General features: G+C 39.3%; 2 protein-coding genes across 4 annotated transcripts in view; one reads left to right on the top strand and one right to left on the bottom strand.

The window, feature by feature from the left end:
- The window catches only part of LOC132822888 (AP-1 complex subunit gamma-1-like), a 146,539-nt gene extending 137,369 nt beyond the window's left edge, over nucleotides 1-9,170 (top strand). For both annotated transcript variants that reach the window (XM_060836275.1, XM_060836274.1), the window contains exons 20-23: nucleotides 413-508; nucleotides 2,019-2,179; nucleotides 2,971-3,069; nucleotides 6,257-9,170. In XM_060836275.1, coding sequence (XP_060692258.1) covers nucleotides 413-508; nucleotides 2,019-2,179; nucleotides 2,971-3,069; nucleotides 6,257-6,358 — 458 coding nt within the window. In that variant the 3' untranslated portion in view covers nucleotides 6,359-9,170. The remainder of the gene's footprint in view (nucleotides 1-412; nucleotides 509-2,018; nucleotides 2,180-2,970; nucleotides 3,070-6,256) is intronic.
- A 6,019-nt stretch (nucleotides 9,171-15,189) lies between these two features.
- cass4 (Cas scaffold protein family member 4) overlaps nucleotides 15,190-17,097 on the bottom strand; it is a 106,933-nt gene continuing 105,025 nt past the window's right edge. For both annotated transcript variants that reach the window (XM_060836273.1, XM_060836272.1), the window contains exon 7: nucleotides 15,190-16,020. In XM_060836273.1, the coding sequence (XP_060692256.1) occupies nucleotides 15,586-16,020 (435 nt within the window). In that variant the 3' untranslated portion in view covers nucleotides 15,190-15,585. The remainder of the gene's footprint in view (nucleotides 16,021-17,097) is intronic.

The raw sequence follows: 17,097 nt of genomic DNA, 5'->3' as shown, positions 1-17,097 counted from the left end.
TTTCCTCATAAAGTTGCCAGTGATATCACAAGATAACTAATTTCTATCTTCAATCACCCAGCTTGCAGTGTAGCCAGCTACCGACTCTTGCCAAGGATAAAACTAGCCATTTCCTAGTCTTGTTCACTCAGTTACTCACTGAATACATTGTGTAATGCCTTATGAAGCCTGACAAATGTGATATTAATTAGATTTTTAAAATTATACTCAAATACTTTAGTTTAATAACTGTGTAAACTGATTTCCTCTCTTTTAACCACTGTTTCCCAAACATGATTAGTATTCAAAGTTTTTAAAATATATAGATATTCTGGGGCCCAAAAGAATTTTAAATGGCTTTGCTGAGTTGCTAAGGAGGAGGAGGAAAAGGAAATCCTTTCATCCCCTAATTTCTTTTGTAAATATATTCCAGATCCACAGTCATCAGGTCTATCAGGAGCACAGCCACATTTGGTACTTGATGGTATTACTGCCCCAAATTCGCACAGTACTGTCAACTTAAAACAAGGTAAGCAAGCCCATGGTGCCGCAGAAAAACACACAGCAGTATGCATAAACATAATTTGCAAGTTATTTGCAGCTGTATTTTGCATAAACTCTGTAGAAGTTTCAGTTGTTCTGAGACATGAACATGTGTAGGTAGAGCTGGGATTATCAGTACCTCAAAGTGAAGGTCATTCAAAGAACAAAGAACTGATCAAGTGGATAGGGCAGTGAGTTCAAAAACTGTCCTTGAACAATTGGGCCTCATCAGCCAAATGTTCATTTGTCCTATTGGTCATAAAGATCTTGGTCATCGATTCCCTTTTGCTTGTAATCTGAATCCATTTGCAGTATCTGGATACTGTGTGCCTGAATGGTAGAGGGCACACCAGCGAACACTCAAAAACAAAAGCATGGTCTCTTTTATTTTAATCCTCATCACTTAATCTGCTCTTTCTTTCTTGCTGCCTTTCATTTGTTGAAAAACATAATTTGTGACACACTACTAGTATTTGGAATTACTAGGGAAGATCAAAATGGAGCAATTTCTTTTTTGACTGAGGATAATCCTTGATGGTGAATTTGAAGTGGTTTTGTCATTTCCTGACCAAAGGTTGATTGCCTCTGGATTATTTAAGAGTTAAGTTCAAGTCCTGAGCAATCATTGTCCGGGCTATTAATCAGCCTTCTCCTTTACTGTCAGATTTTTCATCAGCAAATGGATCTTGGAGAATGTAACACAGGATTTGAATTTAAACAAATGGTTTGTTATAAACCAGCTGAATGGATTGGAGGGTGAAATTTCTACTGATGGTCAAAACATATCCTGATAATTCTTGGGCTGTTCTTTTCTTTTCAAGCTATGTTTCATTATTCTACAACAATATCTTAAAAATGTAAAACAATTTGTCCTGCACCTCTCTCTGGCAGCCTGGCTTGCTGGTGGCCTCTTATGCTAGAAAGCTGTCAAGTTAGAGTCCTTGTGTATTTTCAAGGCTGAGATAGATTCTTGATCAGTTGGGGTATGAAGGGTTACAGAGAAAATGCAGGAAAGTGGACGTGAGGAGTGTCAGGTCAGCTGTGGTTCTGTTGAGTGGCCGAGCAGGTGGGAGTAACCTAAGCCTATTCCTATCTTTCATGGTCTGAACGTTGTGCATTCGTGTTGCAGTTCTAAAGTTGAGTGTATCTCCTTGGGTGATGTTTAAGTGTAGCATTGCTGAGCATCACGAAGATCAATATTAAACCAAAATCCCATCTCATTTTTTTAGGTGGCTGTGAAAGATCTGTATTCAAAGAAATTCTCCTAATGTTCTGGCCAACATTCAGCCCACTCCCTGACCTACATCATCATTCACCTCGTGCTTATTTTGAGATGCTGCATGTAAAAGGACTGTCACATTGAATAAACAGCAACTGTGAATGCCTTTTGAAAATGCAATCATGTAATGCAAATCACATTGGGATGACTTGGGAATTATTGTGTTAATGAAATTTACCATTTCTGAAATCTGTTAAGGAATCCTGTTATGTTCCAGAAATACCTTCAATCATCGCATATGATCAAAATGGTCTGAAAATAGAATTTTCTTTTGAACGGTCCAAAGCGAATACGAACATGCTGTTTATCACCTTACGAGCATCAAATTCCACTGAGGTGGACATGAGCAACTTTATTTTGCAAGCTGCTGTACCAAAGGTTTGTCTGAACAGTTTCTAGAGCTCTGGAATGAGGATCATTGGCTGGTAACTCGAGTTTTCCATTTTATTTTTGTCAGTAAGCTGCTTTGTTCCTACACCAAAGTGTAGACCAGCCTTGCACTTGTGTATTTCTCCAGTTTGTCTCCTACCTCCCCTGGCTCATCTGAATCATTTTCCTAAATTGAAAATACTATCTAATGTAAAGTGTTTTTTTTTAATTTGGTCATGGGCTATGGGTGTCACTGGCAAGACTTGCATTTATTGCCTATCTGTATTTATCCTGAAGGTGATGGTGAGCAGCCTCCTGTACGTGGTGTAGGAACACTCCTGGAGAGCGTCTTGGGAAAAATTGCATGATGGTTGCTAATGCGATAAAGTGTACATACAACCTCAAATTTGAGATGCCCTAGGGACTATTCCCATTATGTCCTATGTCAGATTAACCAAAGAGGTGGTGAGGGTGTTGCAGTTAGCTTTAATATTTCTTGGTTATGGAGAAAGAAACTAGCCAGGGTTCCTGAAGCTGAGTGCTCACCAGAAATAGTTTTTGGGAGCTGCAGGTTTGGGAAGCAGGTAATCATGACATCACTGAATTTGGCTGGATCAACACGCGAGAAAATAGTTTGCTAACTCAGGGCCATGGGTAAGATAGCAGAAAGTGCTGTGTCCCACTAAGGACCCTAACCAGAGAGAAAAAACAAACAAACGAAGGAATTATTGAGGCAGGAGAGAACGAGTGACTTGGAAAATGAAGAAGTCTTACACTTATCCCTTCCCTGTTTCTTGCAGTCCTTCCAGTTGCAGTTGATGTCTCCCAGTGGCAGCAACATTCCTGCTCGGAATTCTGGAGCTGTGACACAGTTAATGAGAGTTCTCAATACACAAAAGGTATGTCTCTTCCCCATCCACCCTAATTACATATTCCTTTAAATACAGCTGTTCTCTCACACTGCCTCTTTCCTCCTTATCCACTTTGTATGGAAGCCATTCAATTAAAAAAAGTAAGTTGGGTTGAGATGTTTTAGAGTAATTGCATCTTTTCTTAGCAAATGGCAATGGACACCCCCATCCAAACCCCCACCCATGTCTCTCTTCACTGGCTGCTGTGAAGCTCTGAACCCCCCTCCTCCCCAGGTGTGCACCCTCAAGTTTTCTTTCCCCCACCTCTTGTTCCAACAGGTCTGCGTGAGGGCTTATGACCTATTTCACCAATCAGATAAGGTGGCAATGAGAAAAGATTTTGGAAGCAGAATGTTAACATGCTTATTCTTGTTTAGCATCATAATGCTGCTTAAGGGTCTTTCCCTGAAATGCTTTAATAAAATTGGGCAATAATTAGCTTCAAATTACCCTGCGAGGCCATGGCAAGTTGTGAGCCCACACAGAGCATTTAACAACAGTTCAATTGAACTTGATACCATTCTCGGCTTCAAGTTTCTTCTGTGAACCTCTGATTTTGTTCAAGACAACCCACACCAGTCATAAGATGCTGAGGGCATTGTACCTGTTAACCACCAGAACCCAGCAAACCTTAGGTATTTACCTTGGTTAGTGTGCCTCAGGGCTGTGTGTCGTTAAATGAATAAGCTAAATGTTAGAATCAGAAAGATTCATCAAACAGTTTAGAAATGAGGTGTAGGCATTCTTAACACTGAAATTAATCAAACTGGCCAATGTTAGGGACCTGATTCCTGTTACCAAAACCCAGTGAAAAAGATGCTATTTGCTCTGGAATCTTCCACACAGATTTTGGTTCATAGGTAGAATTAACTGCCAGAGGAAGTGGGAGATGCAGGTACAGTTACAACATTTAAAAGACATTTGGACAGGTTTATGAAAAGAATGGTTTACAGAAATATGGGTCATAAGTAGACTAGTGGAACTAATTAAGTTTGGGAACATAGTCAGCGTGGAGTATTTCCGAAGTGTCTGTTTCCAAGCTGTAAGACGCTAAAACTTTATCTCTCCACCTGCATCTGTAGCTGCATCTCTCTCACTCTCCCTCGCTCTCACCCGGTATGCACACATCAGTTCTCTCCACACTCTTGGTCACAGCAATTTCAAGCCTCTAAGTGGACTAACAGTGGGAAAAGATTTGGGATGTACTGTTGTGATGTGCTGCATTCCTATTCATTCAAAAAGTCTTTTCAGAGTAGAATGTGCCTTTTTTTCAAACTCAGGGATTGAATTCATTCAGTGCTGTATTTTTACCAAGGCATCAAAAAAGGTAAAGCAGGCTCATGATGTTAGTGCTGCGTGTTATAGTATCTGTCATGTTCCTGCTTTGTGTAATGTACAGGGGTTGTTGATGCCTTGTGAATGGAAGAAAGTCAAAGCTCATTCTGCTTCAGTTGAACTTATCTTGTGAACTTGTGCTGTTTGCACTCATTATCATTAGTTTTAACCTAATTAGATTAGAATCCCTATAGTATGGAAACAGGCCCTTCGGCCCAACAAGTCCACAACAACCATCCGAAGAATAACCCACCCAGACCATTCCCCTACCCTGTATTTACCCCTGACTAATGCACCTAGCACTATGGGCAATTTAGCATGTCCAATCCACCTGACCTGCACATCTTTGGACTGTGGGACGAAACCAGAGAACCTGGAGGAAACCCACACAGACACTGGGAGCGTGTGCAAACTCCACACAGGCAGTTGCCAGCGGTGGGAATCGAACCCAGGTCCCTAATGCTGAAGCAGCAGTGCTAACCATGGAGCCACCATGCCGCCCAATTTTGTTTTATTTTCTATAGTAAGTTTTATTTATTTCCAATAGATCTCCCATGACATCGCTGACAGAACATACTGTTTTATAGTGGGAACAAAAAATGAGGGTCAGTCACATTTTTAGATAATCTTTCAATGATAACTGCGCAGAGCACAATGAAACTAAACATATAGAGTAGAATGTCTTGGGTTCACCTTTAACATACTAAAGCTCACCACAGCATCTCTGGCCTGGGGGGTCGGAATAAATCAGTAAAGTTCCTTAATCTTAGCTGAAGACAGTGAGGATAGCTGTGATTGAACTTGCTTGAAAACAGTGGCCACTTGTTTGTGTTGTGAACGAGCCTCCAAATGAGCAATCGACACCGTTCAGACAGGTATTTTTAGGCAGGCTGGTCATTGAGAGTTTCATTGGATATTCAGAGTATTTAGATCTCCATCGTTCAGCATTGAGTAGATGTAAATCAGTATTGTTTACATTGAGGTACAAGAGCTCACTAGTTGAGGCTCAGTGAGTATTCAGTCTGAAGTCTGGATCCATTGTAAATCATTATTACTACTTACCCCTCAACTTTAAGGAAGCATGCTAGAAAGTGCATGTGCATGAGAGTATTGAGGAAAAGTCAAACCCAGCTCTGTAGTTGCAACTTTGTTGAATAGCCTCATGATGATAATACCCATTTCAGGAAGTTACAGGTGTCTGAGGAACCACTGTGTCATAACATTACACCTTTTATGAAAGCTGCGACCAAAGGAATGTCTTACCTTGCACTGAGTGACCCATTGTCCTGACCTCTGTTATTTTGTACTCATATGGCTATTCATTTGTTAGACAGTCTCCTGGAGTTGTTGGCCTTCTAGTGTGTATCTGTCATCCAAGGGAGAATCTTTGACAACAAAGTCATGATTGGCAATTTCAGTTTGGACTTTCCGAAATGCTGGCCAATAATAGGAGTACAATAGAAATAAATAAAACTTACGATAGAAAATAAAACAAAATTGGGCGGTATGGTGGCTCCATGGTTAGCTGCACCAAATGGAATGTCTTTGGATTACATCTCAATTCAGTTTGTTGGAGAGGAGGGAACTTTGGCTTTGATTTCACTCAGACTGTCTTTTAGGAAGTGGTATATCTAGATTTGTCAAATTGATCTCAAAGTCTCCCATTTCTACTCTTATTTTCTGCAGTTCTTCTGTTTGAATAATTTCAGAACAATATTAATGTGAGGACAGTGTTGGGATTATCTCCTCCAGTACTTTTCTATAGTTCACGCAAGGGAGTTATAGTTCAACAGTACATTGAAGTTTGACCTAAAGAGTTTTATTTTTCCCTTTCTTAAAGCACCCACTGAGGATGAGGCTGAAGTTGATGTATAATCACAGAGAAGCACCGATTGAGGTCATGGCAGACATCAACGAATTTCCACCCCAAGCCTGGGAGTGAGTGAGCATTACAATGGAATTCATGGACTAGACTTTACACTGTGGTTGCTAGCCAGAAGCTGCTGCAATGTACAATCATCCCTGTGAATGAAACTGGCATCAGACTGCCTAGTATTGAAGAGGAAATTGAATATTTCCTAATAACTGTGTAAGGATAATACTTCTGTGGTGGATCCATTGCATATGAGATGGAATCTCATAACTTGAATTATCTGTTACTAATGGATCTGGTTGTAATAAGATGTTACCTTGCTTCAATGAACAAAAAGAATACCTATGTTAGTAGGTAGACAAAAAAAATCATGAAGTTAGAACCCAGCCCATTTGGTTTAGGTCAGAATTCTATTTATTTGAAATATTCAAACAAAGCAAAAGAATTATTAATATTTAGTACTGTGACTCCTCCCACAACTTAACATGGCCATTAATTTAGTTTGAGATTGTGTTGCACTTGTGGGCAGCTGCATTGTAGATTTCATTAAGGTAGAACAGAAGTTCTGGAAGAGAGAAACGGTCATCTTCCCACATTCTAGACACCTCCGCGCCCCACCCCTCCCCCAACAGCCTGGCAGACATCCCAGTGATGGAATATTTTCACTAATATAATGTTGTCATGGGATCCCACTGTGACAGTCCTGAAGACACGCCATTGTCAACTGAAGAACTGGAGGGTCACTGGGAGAAATAGTTTAGTTTGCAGTCCAGATTCTTCTGTTCTTCCTGAAGGAAATTTTCTTGTCAGTGCATCTTTTAAACCATTCACTAAGCTATTAGAAAATACACCACTTCATTTTCTGAAGAACTGCAGACCTAGTTACAAACTGTTTTGCACTGATCTTAAAAATGAACAAAATTAGACACTGACTATTCACCAAAATGTAACCATATAATACAAGAATTCATTTGAGGCTTTAGCCACCAGGTGATGAGCCATTTCACACTTTTAGGGATGGCTGTTCAGCGACTTGAGTTCCAGTTGTTTATGCATCTTTATGGAATTTTTTTGTTGCCCATTTTATTGATTTTGTTGTAACTTGGTACAGTTCTCACATTTTTGTATTTTCTTTGCTCATTGTTTCCAGAAGAGGTGCAAATCTGTAACATTTTGCTCACCAGAAAATCCATTCCATTAACACACCACCATTTTGTTTAAACTTGAGGAGAGTTTTCTCTTACTGAAGGATATTGCAACAGCTTTCCAAAACAATCGATTATTTTCCATACAAGCTGTTAACCACTTCTTGAGTAACTTTCTCGTGACTTAATCTAAACTCTAAACTCAGCTTGCAGCCTGTATTTGCAATATTTATTATGCTGCCTTCACCTTGAAGAGGGTGATTAGTTAGTTGTCTAACTACAGTTTGTGTTGCTGTGAAAACAAAATTCTGTTGATGTTTAAGAAAAAACTCTTCCTTTTGCTGCCTAACTGGTCAAAGGCAGTTGTGTTGATTGGGAGTGCTAACTTGAAATAATTTGTCATTGCTATTGTTTCATTTGCTGCCACCCAAGTCACTCATCTTTTAGCCACAGTATGAATAATTTTCCCTAGGTTCTCAATAGATTTCATGCAGCTCCAAGTATGGAAAGAGCAGCAAGATTTGTGTTCCAAATTTGCAGGCAGAAAGTCCTGCCATGGTTGTTTGCCCCAGGGTTGGAGACATGAAGGATTACTACCATAAGCTTTTATATACCCAATCCCCAGTGGTGGTTTGAAATGTCCACCAGTATGTATTTGGTGGTTGGTGTATGTTTGTAGGGTTCTATTATGTTACTGATGGGTTATTCTGCTAATGTCAGTCTGTAATCTGTCTGTATTGCTGCTAAAGCGGTTTTGTAGTCATGCAATGAAAAGTAGACGGACAACTTCTGCTGGAGTGAACCACTGCCACAGCACACAGTAGAATGCATAGATTTCAAACCAAACAACAGTAGTCATAAATGCCATGCTGGTGGTCACTTTTCTGTCTCTACTGCAACTCTATGGCATATAATGTATACCAGGTTCCAACCAAAAAGGAAGGAGACCAGACAAATGCTCTGACATGCTGACTCTGCATTACTCAAGAGTTCTGCATATGTCTAGAGGTGCATGAATCTTGTGGATCATGATGCTTAAATGTTGATGTGTTCAGAAATGATCCAAGCTATTCCCAGGCACAAACTGCAATACAATTGACAAAGGGTCCTCTCACTAAGACATTGAGTTCACCGGAAAACCTTTCTTCAGCACTACGATTTGCTGTGGGGGAACAAAGTCATGTTTACAGTTTAATTTTCTTTACATATTGGAAGTGTTCAAATGAGCTTTTTTGTTTGTTCTGTGAATGTTGTACAAAAGAGTAGTGCAGACCTAAATGTAGATCATAAACTTTGTATGCAATAATAAACTACAAATTAACCATGAAGGTTTCTTGTACATCTGGAGAATTGAGATGAAAGGTTATTAGGAAATATTCATGACACCTTTCAATCATTCCGGTTAAAGCTACTCTACTGTAGAGTACAGGCAAACTTTGCAAGGCTAAATGCGATGAGGCTAAGTCTAACAAGCAAAGGACTCTGTGCAGCACTGAACCTAGCACATGATATAAATTGATTTCAGCAAGATTAAGTGGGAGATTCTTTGACTACATGTGGTAGAATTTTAGCTGATATGTGTGTCTATGCACATAGTATAATTCTGCTTCGAGTGTGACTGTGTTTGTCCCTGCAATGTAATTCTTCCCAGTTTTGAAAGTAAATTTAGTTTCCTATTGATGTGTTGCACTGATGAGGTGCAGTAGCAATGATATCCATTGAAGTACTTATGGATGATAGATACTAAAACATCATCAGGTTTTTTTTCGCAGTAACAATACATTTTATGGCACTGAATAAAAGCTATTTTGAAAGGAAATCATATTTCTTTTTTTAATATTTCTCCCTATATTAACCTCTACATTCCTGTTTAAGTAACAGTTCCATGGCTCTAGAACTTCCAAACCCCTTATTGTACTTGAGAAGGTTATGGTAAGTTGTCTTCTCAAACCACTGCAGTCACTGCCGCTGTTAGGTAGTTCCAGGACTTTGATTCATTAACAGTGAAGGAATGGTGATATGGTTCCAAATCAAGACGGTATACAACTTGGAGAGAGACTTACAGTACTCCAGTCTGTGGCCTTCTATTTGGTAAAGGTTGCAAGTTTGGAAGCTGCTGATGAGTTGCTGCACTGGCAGTGAGATTTTACATACTGATATGTACTGTTACCACTGTCAATTATGGCAGGATTGAACACTTCTGGTGGCCGGCCTGCTGATATAATGGGATGTCTCGCCTTGAATTGTTTTGGAACTGCACTTATTCAAGCAGATCACATTCCTGACTTGATACCTAAATGATGGAGAGTCAGTAGATGACTTATTCTAACTTCTTGTATTACAGTATTTAGGTGGCTGGTATAGTTAACTTTCTGGTCAGTTAACCTCCAGGCTATTCATGGGAAATCACTCACCGTAATGCTGACAGAAGTAAACAGGAGGAAATGGATAAATCCTCTCTCGTTGGAGACATTTTTTGGCTAGTGCTTGTGTGGCACAAACGTTACTTAACACTCATCAGCCAGCATCATTTAACTTGGTCGTAACACATCCAGGCACGAACTGCTTTAGTTTCTGAGTATAATACTAAGCACTACTCAATCGTCGGTGAACTTCTGATTTTATAATAAGTAGAGTTCATTCCAGATTTCCATTAACTTATCTTTGATCCTTCATTTTGTCAAATGCTGCCTTCATGTTAAATGCAGTCATTCTTGCCTTGACTGAGATCCAGTTCTTTTGTCTATGTTTTAACCAAAACTGAAAGAGCTCTGGAGTCAAATTTCACTTGTAGAATCCACGATGAATTGAATTGGCAAAGAACTGACATCTCTGATGCTGAGAATCCAAGGAGGCCAAACTGGATCATCCACTCAGCAATTCTGGCTAAAAACTGTTGAAAGCATTTTGCCTTTGCACTGACTTATTGTGCTTTCTCACCATTGAGGATGAAAGTATTTTCAGAATTTCCTGTTCCATTGAATTTTTTAACTGTCTATGTGAAACTGTGTTTTTCGATATGTGAAACTTGTACAGTATATCTGAGATATACATATAAGCCAAGTTAAGTACTCTCTGAAATAGCTGAATAGGCCAAGTTAAATTGACATGAAAAAATGTGAAGTGTAAAGCTTTTTAGAAATCATAGCACAGAAACAGGCCGTTTAATCTTATTGAGTGGTCTTTGTATACCATTCAAGTGTCTAAGTCTTCATCAAATCTTTCTTGTGTATCCTTCTGTTATACTCCTTTCTCCCTTGTGCTCATATACCTGCTGCTTAAAATGTATTTAAGCCATTCACCTCAATTTGTCCTATTAATAGCAAAGTCCAAACTCTAAAAATGAGTAAAGATGAAGGATTAATAGCAGGAAGGAATGAAACTATCGGAGCAGTATGTGATTGTATAGAAAATAAGGCAAGATATGGGAACAGAATTAGGCCATTTGGCCCATTTGAGTCTGCTCTGCCATTCGATCATGACTAATAGGTTTCTCGATTCTATTCTCTTACCGTCTCCCATAACCCTTGATCCCCTTACTAATAAAGAATAATGAATCAAGATCAAAGAATCAGTTAAAAAAGAGGCAATGGACATAAAAGGTGATATAGATGACAGCAGTGGAAAAGCCAAATTATTTTAAAGATTTTTGCAATGTTAAAGTATGAAGAGTAGTTTCAGAGATGTTAATAGGTGAAATAATGTCACCAAAGTAATCTGAGTACGATACACTTTGCGGTAGTCACTGAAGAGATAGGGTATCCACATTGAATTTCTTAAAACTGGTCCAGAACATCTATTAACTCATTCCTTAGTACATCAGCTTAGAAACCTTCATTCTCAACTACAACACCTTAAGATTTCTCCTGTCCCTCCCTTGCAGTATTCCATTTGAGAAAGGTCAAAAACTTAAGCTCCAGTCTGTTGTGTTGCTGCCTGTTACGAACTTTCATCCCTTGTGCTCCATGCTATCCCCAAAACCACTGGCTATTTTCTCTACTCGATCAAGTCTCTTTAAACCCTACCCCTTTTACTAACTTCACCAACCATCTCTCCTCATGTCCGTGCCCCAGTTCCTCACACAACATCTTAAGTCATTTGCAAATATCTCTTTTTAAGGCACTAAATATATAAGTTGATTCCAGAGAGAAAAACAAACTGTAGAAATAATATTTTAATGAAAATGTACAAAAACAGGATTGATCATAAAAATGGTTCTACCAGCATCATCTCTTCAAACATAATGTGATACCACTCACCAGAATAAAAAATGCTTAGAAGAAATACAAAACAATTCTGGATTTTACAACTGAAAACATTGTACAGTAAGACTGATGGGTTCTATAAAAAACATAAATCAAGCACATTCTTTTAATTTGTCCAAGTTGTATTGCCAGAATCAGCAGCCTTCTCAGGTGGTATTTTGGTTCAATGTTAGCTGCCTCGTTAAGTTCAAGCCTCAGGCCAGAGATTTGAACAAATATACAGGATATTTATGATGGGATTTATAAACCAAAATCCCATTTCACTTTGAAGAACAATAGGAATATTTTCCAGTGTTCTGGCTAACATTTATCCCAACTTAAAATTTATTGTCTGACCATTAATCTCGTGTTTTATGAGATCTTTCTGTGTGCAAATCAACAGTCTAGTTCCTTGCATCACAGCAGTGACTACACAGAGCAATTTTTTGATTGGCTAGGCAATGCAATAGAATACCCTGATGTTGTGAAAAGTGTTAGATAACTGCAAGCCTCTCTTTTAATTGTCTATGTCCTTTGAAATATCTTTTAAATTCTAGTGGTTTCTGGTAGGATACAGCCTGTAGTTGCTAAATGCTTCCTTCTACTTTGTCTAAATGTCTGTTCTGCAAGTGGGGGTCCAGTCAGTGATTATCATCAGAGTACTACAGTCTTTCCTAGCCCTGAACCACAGATCTGGGAGCTCCTTGGCTCCTATACCTTCAATCCCATGGGGAAGTCAGGAAACGAAAGATCCCCTATAGCGTTTGTGTTACAACACATTTGGAAGGGCTCTGTCCCCACCAGTCCTGGCTTTATATAAGAGGAAGTTCTCTTTATCACTGAAGTCAAGATTCTTTTTAAGACCAATAACACTCCTATGAATTGGGTGTAAACTGTAAATGGTGCATGATATACCAATTTTAACAAACTTGAGCTAAAGGGTTTAAGTTTGCATATATTGCATTAAATGTGACAATATGAAAAGTAATATTCTGTAAACATCAAAATCCCTGTGCAGCGTAAATGGTTTTGCTTCAACAATGAATTCTGGAAATATTGACTGATGACTGGGCATCAGTACTAAGAGAGTTGCATTTGTATCAGTATGGATGTTATTGATAAGGTAGAATTCTGGTAGAGGGCTCATGCTATGAAGATTTGAATTTACATTAGTGGCCCTTAACATTAGTGGCTCTCTAACCTACCTGGGCTTCCAATCCCTAATACATTGAGGGCAATTTTAAAGTTCTCATCTGTTTTTTTCCAGTGATCTTGCCTTTCCCAGCACCTTCATCGCTACAAACTTTCTGCTCTACTTCAATTCTGGCTCTTTGCACATTCTCATTTTCTTCATTCCTGTTGGCGGCTTGAGGTGTGTAGATCCAAAACACAAATTCCCTCCTAAACCCCTCTGTCTCTCCACCATCTCTTAAAACATTTCTAAAACCTCTTTGATCAAGTTTTCAGTCTGCTAAATTAATATTGCCTTACATGATTTGGTGTCAAATGTTGATTTATAATTGCTTCTATGAAGTAATTTGGTATGCATTGTTATAATAAAGGTGTTGTATAAATGCTAATTGCTGTTAACATATGGTCCTGGGAAGTGAGGGGGCTACTGAGTTCCATAGTACACTGAAATGTCTTTTACTGCCTGTCACACATCTGAGATCTAACGCAGATGACTCACTGGGCTGTAAGGCAAAGGTAGCAGGCCCATGGGAACACCATCTCTTTCAAGTTGTCCTGGAATTATATTGTCATCCTTCACGGTCAACCTGTCCCAGTCCCCTCTAACAGCACTATGAATCTATTAATACCAGATAGGCTGCAGTGATTCAAGATTTTTGTTTGTTCATTCATGGGATGTGGGTGTCATTGGCTAGGTTAGCATTTATTGCTCATTCTAAATTGACCAAAGGGTGGGATTAAGGGTCAACTTCATTGCTGAGAGTCTGTAGTCACATATAGGCCAGACCAGGTAGGGATGGCAGTTTCTTTGCCTAAAGGATATTAGTGAACCAGGTGAGATTTTCTGACAAATGGATTTATGGTCATCATTAGACTCTTAATTTCAGATTCTTATTGAATTCAAATTCCACCATGAGGATACTGGTCCAGCCAAAATTGTTCATGTCCCTTTTTTAAAGCATAGCATCTAACAGCACCAGTCAAGATTAGAGTGATGCTGAAAATGCAGAGGCGTATTCTTGGTTGGGCCTGGTGGTAGTTGAGGCATAGCTGACTGTAGAGAGGTTAGGTTCAGATGCATGGCTGAGAGTGTGATGGCATTCCTGATGAAGGGATCTTGCCCAAAACATCGATTTTCCTGTTCCTCAGGTGCATTTCCAGCAACACTCTAATTTTGACTCCTCTCTAGTCCTCACTTTCACCTAACTAACAGCATTAACCTAACCCTACCATGGATTGCAGTGGTTTATGTAGATCTTTGACACCCTTAGGAAGGGAGGTCCAAATTTTTGACCTAATGACACTGAAGGAATAGTCATATTTCCAAGAATGGTTGGGGAGTGTATTTCCTGCTACTGTCATCCTAGAAGAAAGTGGTTGTGGGTTTGGAAGGTGCAGATGAGCAGTGCATCTTATAGATGATAGACACTGCTGCTATAATGGTGCTGAACATTGTGCAATCATCAGCAAATATCCTTGGTCCTGACCTTGTGATGGAGAGAGAGAGTGTCATTCACAAAGCAGCTAATTGGGCTGAGGACTCGACCCTGAGGAACCCCTGCAAAGATGTCCAGGAGCTGAGATGACTGACTGTCAACAACTACAATCATCTTCATTTGTTCAACGTATGAATAACCAGATGGGTTTTCCCCCAATTCATATTGTCTCCAGATTTGCTCGGGCAACTTCAGGCTACACACTAAAATGCAGCCTTCTGCCTCAATGCTGGTTGCTTTTGTACTCATATCAATGCTTTTTCTGCATTTTACCAGTTATTTTTGTCTTGCCTCTTGAAGCCAGGGAGAGGAATCAGAAATCCACCTGTATCTTTTATACTACTTATGGCTCTAAATGCAATTGCATGGTATAACGAAACTTCTCTGGTGAAAATACAGGTTGCAGTTTAGTCAGTGAATTTAACTTTAGTTTTAAACATTGCTAAAGCTACTTCTTTTCACCTAGGTTATAATGGACTCAAACAGTTCAAACTAAGACTTTTTTGGTACAGAAAGAAAGAGAGTGGAAAGGTGGGATTAAAGAATCTGAATTCTGATGTGGCAAGTTTACAATGAACCAGATTCATTCCTCTTGTACAATATCTAACCCTTTTTAATAAATACTGTTTAGTAGTGGTTCTGTTCGCCGAGCTGGAAGTTTTTGTTGCAAACGTTTCGTCCCTGGCTAGGAGACATCATCAGTGCTCTGGAGCCTCCTGCGAAGCGCTTCTTTGATGTTTCTTCCGGCATTTATAGTGGCATTTACCACTATAAATGCTGGAAGAAACATCAAAGAAGCGCTTCGCAGGAGGCTCCAGAGCACTGATGATGTCTCCTAGCCAGGGGACGAAACGTTTGCAACAAAAACTTCCAGCTCGGCGAACAGAACCACTACAACAAGCACCCGAGCTACAAATCTTCGCACAAACTTTAAATACTGTTTAGTTTAGCCATAAATACAGAAAATGTGATGTCACTGCACAGGAATAAAGTTTTAACTGATTGAAAATCTAGCAGTTAGCTTCTTCCTCAGTTTAACCAGTTATTGAATAAAACCTTGATCCCAGTTTGCTACACTGCACTTTGTCTCATTAAAAAACTGGCTTAAATCAAATGGCAAGAGATAAAACAAATTAGAAAAAATGCAAAAATCTTTGTTTTTGTAAAGTGAATTTTAGCCAAGAGATAAAATAAAATGCTTCTCAGTTTTCAGCTCCCCTCTAAGATGTGGCTTGCTCTAATAGGAGCCTGAGATGTTCTGCCTGCTGAGATAGTTCTGCCACCTGATCTTTCATCTCTTGCAAGGCCGTGGGGTTTGGCTGCATTACTGCATTCTTAGTTGCCATGGCGACCTTTTTCATCCATCCACAGAACTGATTGCTTCTACTAAGCATCTCTTTGTGAATATTCTTCTGTTCAGTCTCACGGCACAGCAAGTCCACCAGCTTTTGACCAATCATTATCACTATTTTGCTGTTTTTGATTAAAACTTCAGAGGACTGGTTTTCACTGACATTGTCAGTGAACGCGATGATAGCCTTTTGCAGGGCATTGAAGAACATTCTGCATTGGTCATTGCCAGAGGTCAGGGACTGGGTCTCCTTCAGCTCTTTAATACTGCCATCTCTTGGTTTTCGAATTTTTTCTTCTGTCATCTGCACAAGAGCAAAGCCAAGTTAAGGAAGTCTAAATCTGAATTGTAGCAAACAAAGTACTCTTCAAGTACTTGCACTGCATATGAAATTAGACGGTTTATTTTTTCACACAAGCTCCCAAAGACAATGAAATAAAAGATTTGTCTTTACATTACTCTTTTCACAGACACCTTGAAGTCTTTACAACCCATGAAATACTTTTTGAAATGTCATCACACTTTCTTTCTCATGCTCTTTAGAAAGTCTTTAAGTTGTACAGAGGGACAGACATCACTAAAATGGTGAACAATTTAATACAACCACAAAAAAAATTCAAGAATTCATTTCTGTGGGACTGTATAAAACTGATAGAACCATGGTCAGACTACAACTGAAAGGTCATGCATAATTCTGATTTCTCTTTTAAAAAAGAGCAAAGAAGCACTGGAGAAGGTGTAAAAACAAACGTATATTAGAATGAACCTGGAGTTGAGCTTATACTCAAGGTAAAAAATTGAAAGGAGATTGTTTTCTCCCTGGACAGTAGAAACCTATTCAAGCATCATCCAAAAAAGATCTTTTCACTGTTAGACATACAGGTCATTCTCCTATAATGTGTGTTTTGTCAACTCGATTCGGCTGTAACGTGATTGGTGAATTGGGGAACGATTTTTTAAGAAAGCAAACTCCCATTGGCTATTACACGATTCCATCCCTGGTTACCTTAAATTCATTCTGGGGTATACTTCTGTAACCCTCTGGGGCCCTATACTCTCCCTCATTGTGAAACCACCTCCAGTTCCCACAACTGCTCCACATCAGACAACTGTTCTTGCTGTACCTCCTACACTCCCAACAACCCTTTATATGTGTGTGTCACTTCCTTCAGACCCCTCCTCTCCAGCTTCCTGAAACCTCTTAGCATTGTAAACCTCCCCATTTTCTGTACCATCCTCCTGTACTTAAGCCCTCTCGATCTTGGTAACCTCTTCATGTCCCTATAAACCTCCTGACCTCTAACCACCTTCATCACCATGAATCCGAACAATTACTGAAGCCTTCATCTGGATTTTTTTTCTCATTTTTAAGTGGCAATTT

The sequence above is a fragment of the Hemiscyllium ocellatum genome, chromosome 15 (genome assembly GCF_020745735.1).
Source record: "Hemiscyllium ocellatum isolate sHemOce1 chromosome 15, sHemOce1.pat.X.cur, whole genome shotgun sequence".
In the NCBI taxonomy this organism is placed as follows: Eukaryota; Metazoa; Chordata; class Chondrichthyes; order Orectolobiformes; family Hemiscylliidae; genus Hemiscyllium; species Hemiscyllium ocellatum.
Note: the sequence above shows the minus strand (reverse complement) of the source record. Positions and strands in the feature narration are given on the sequence as shown.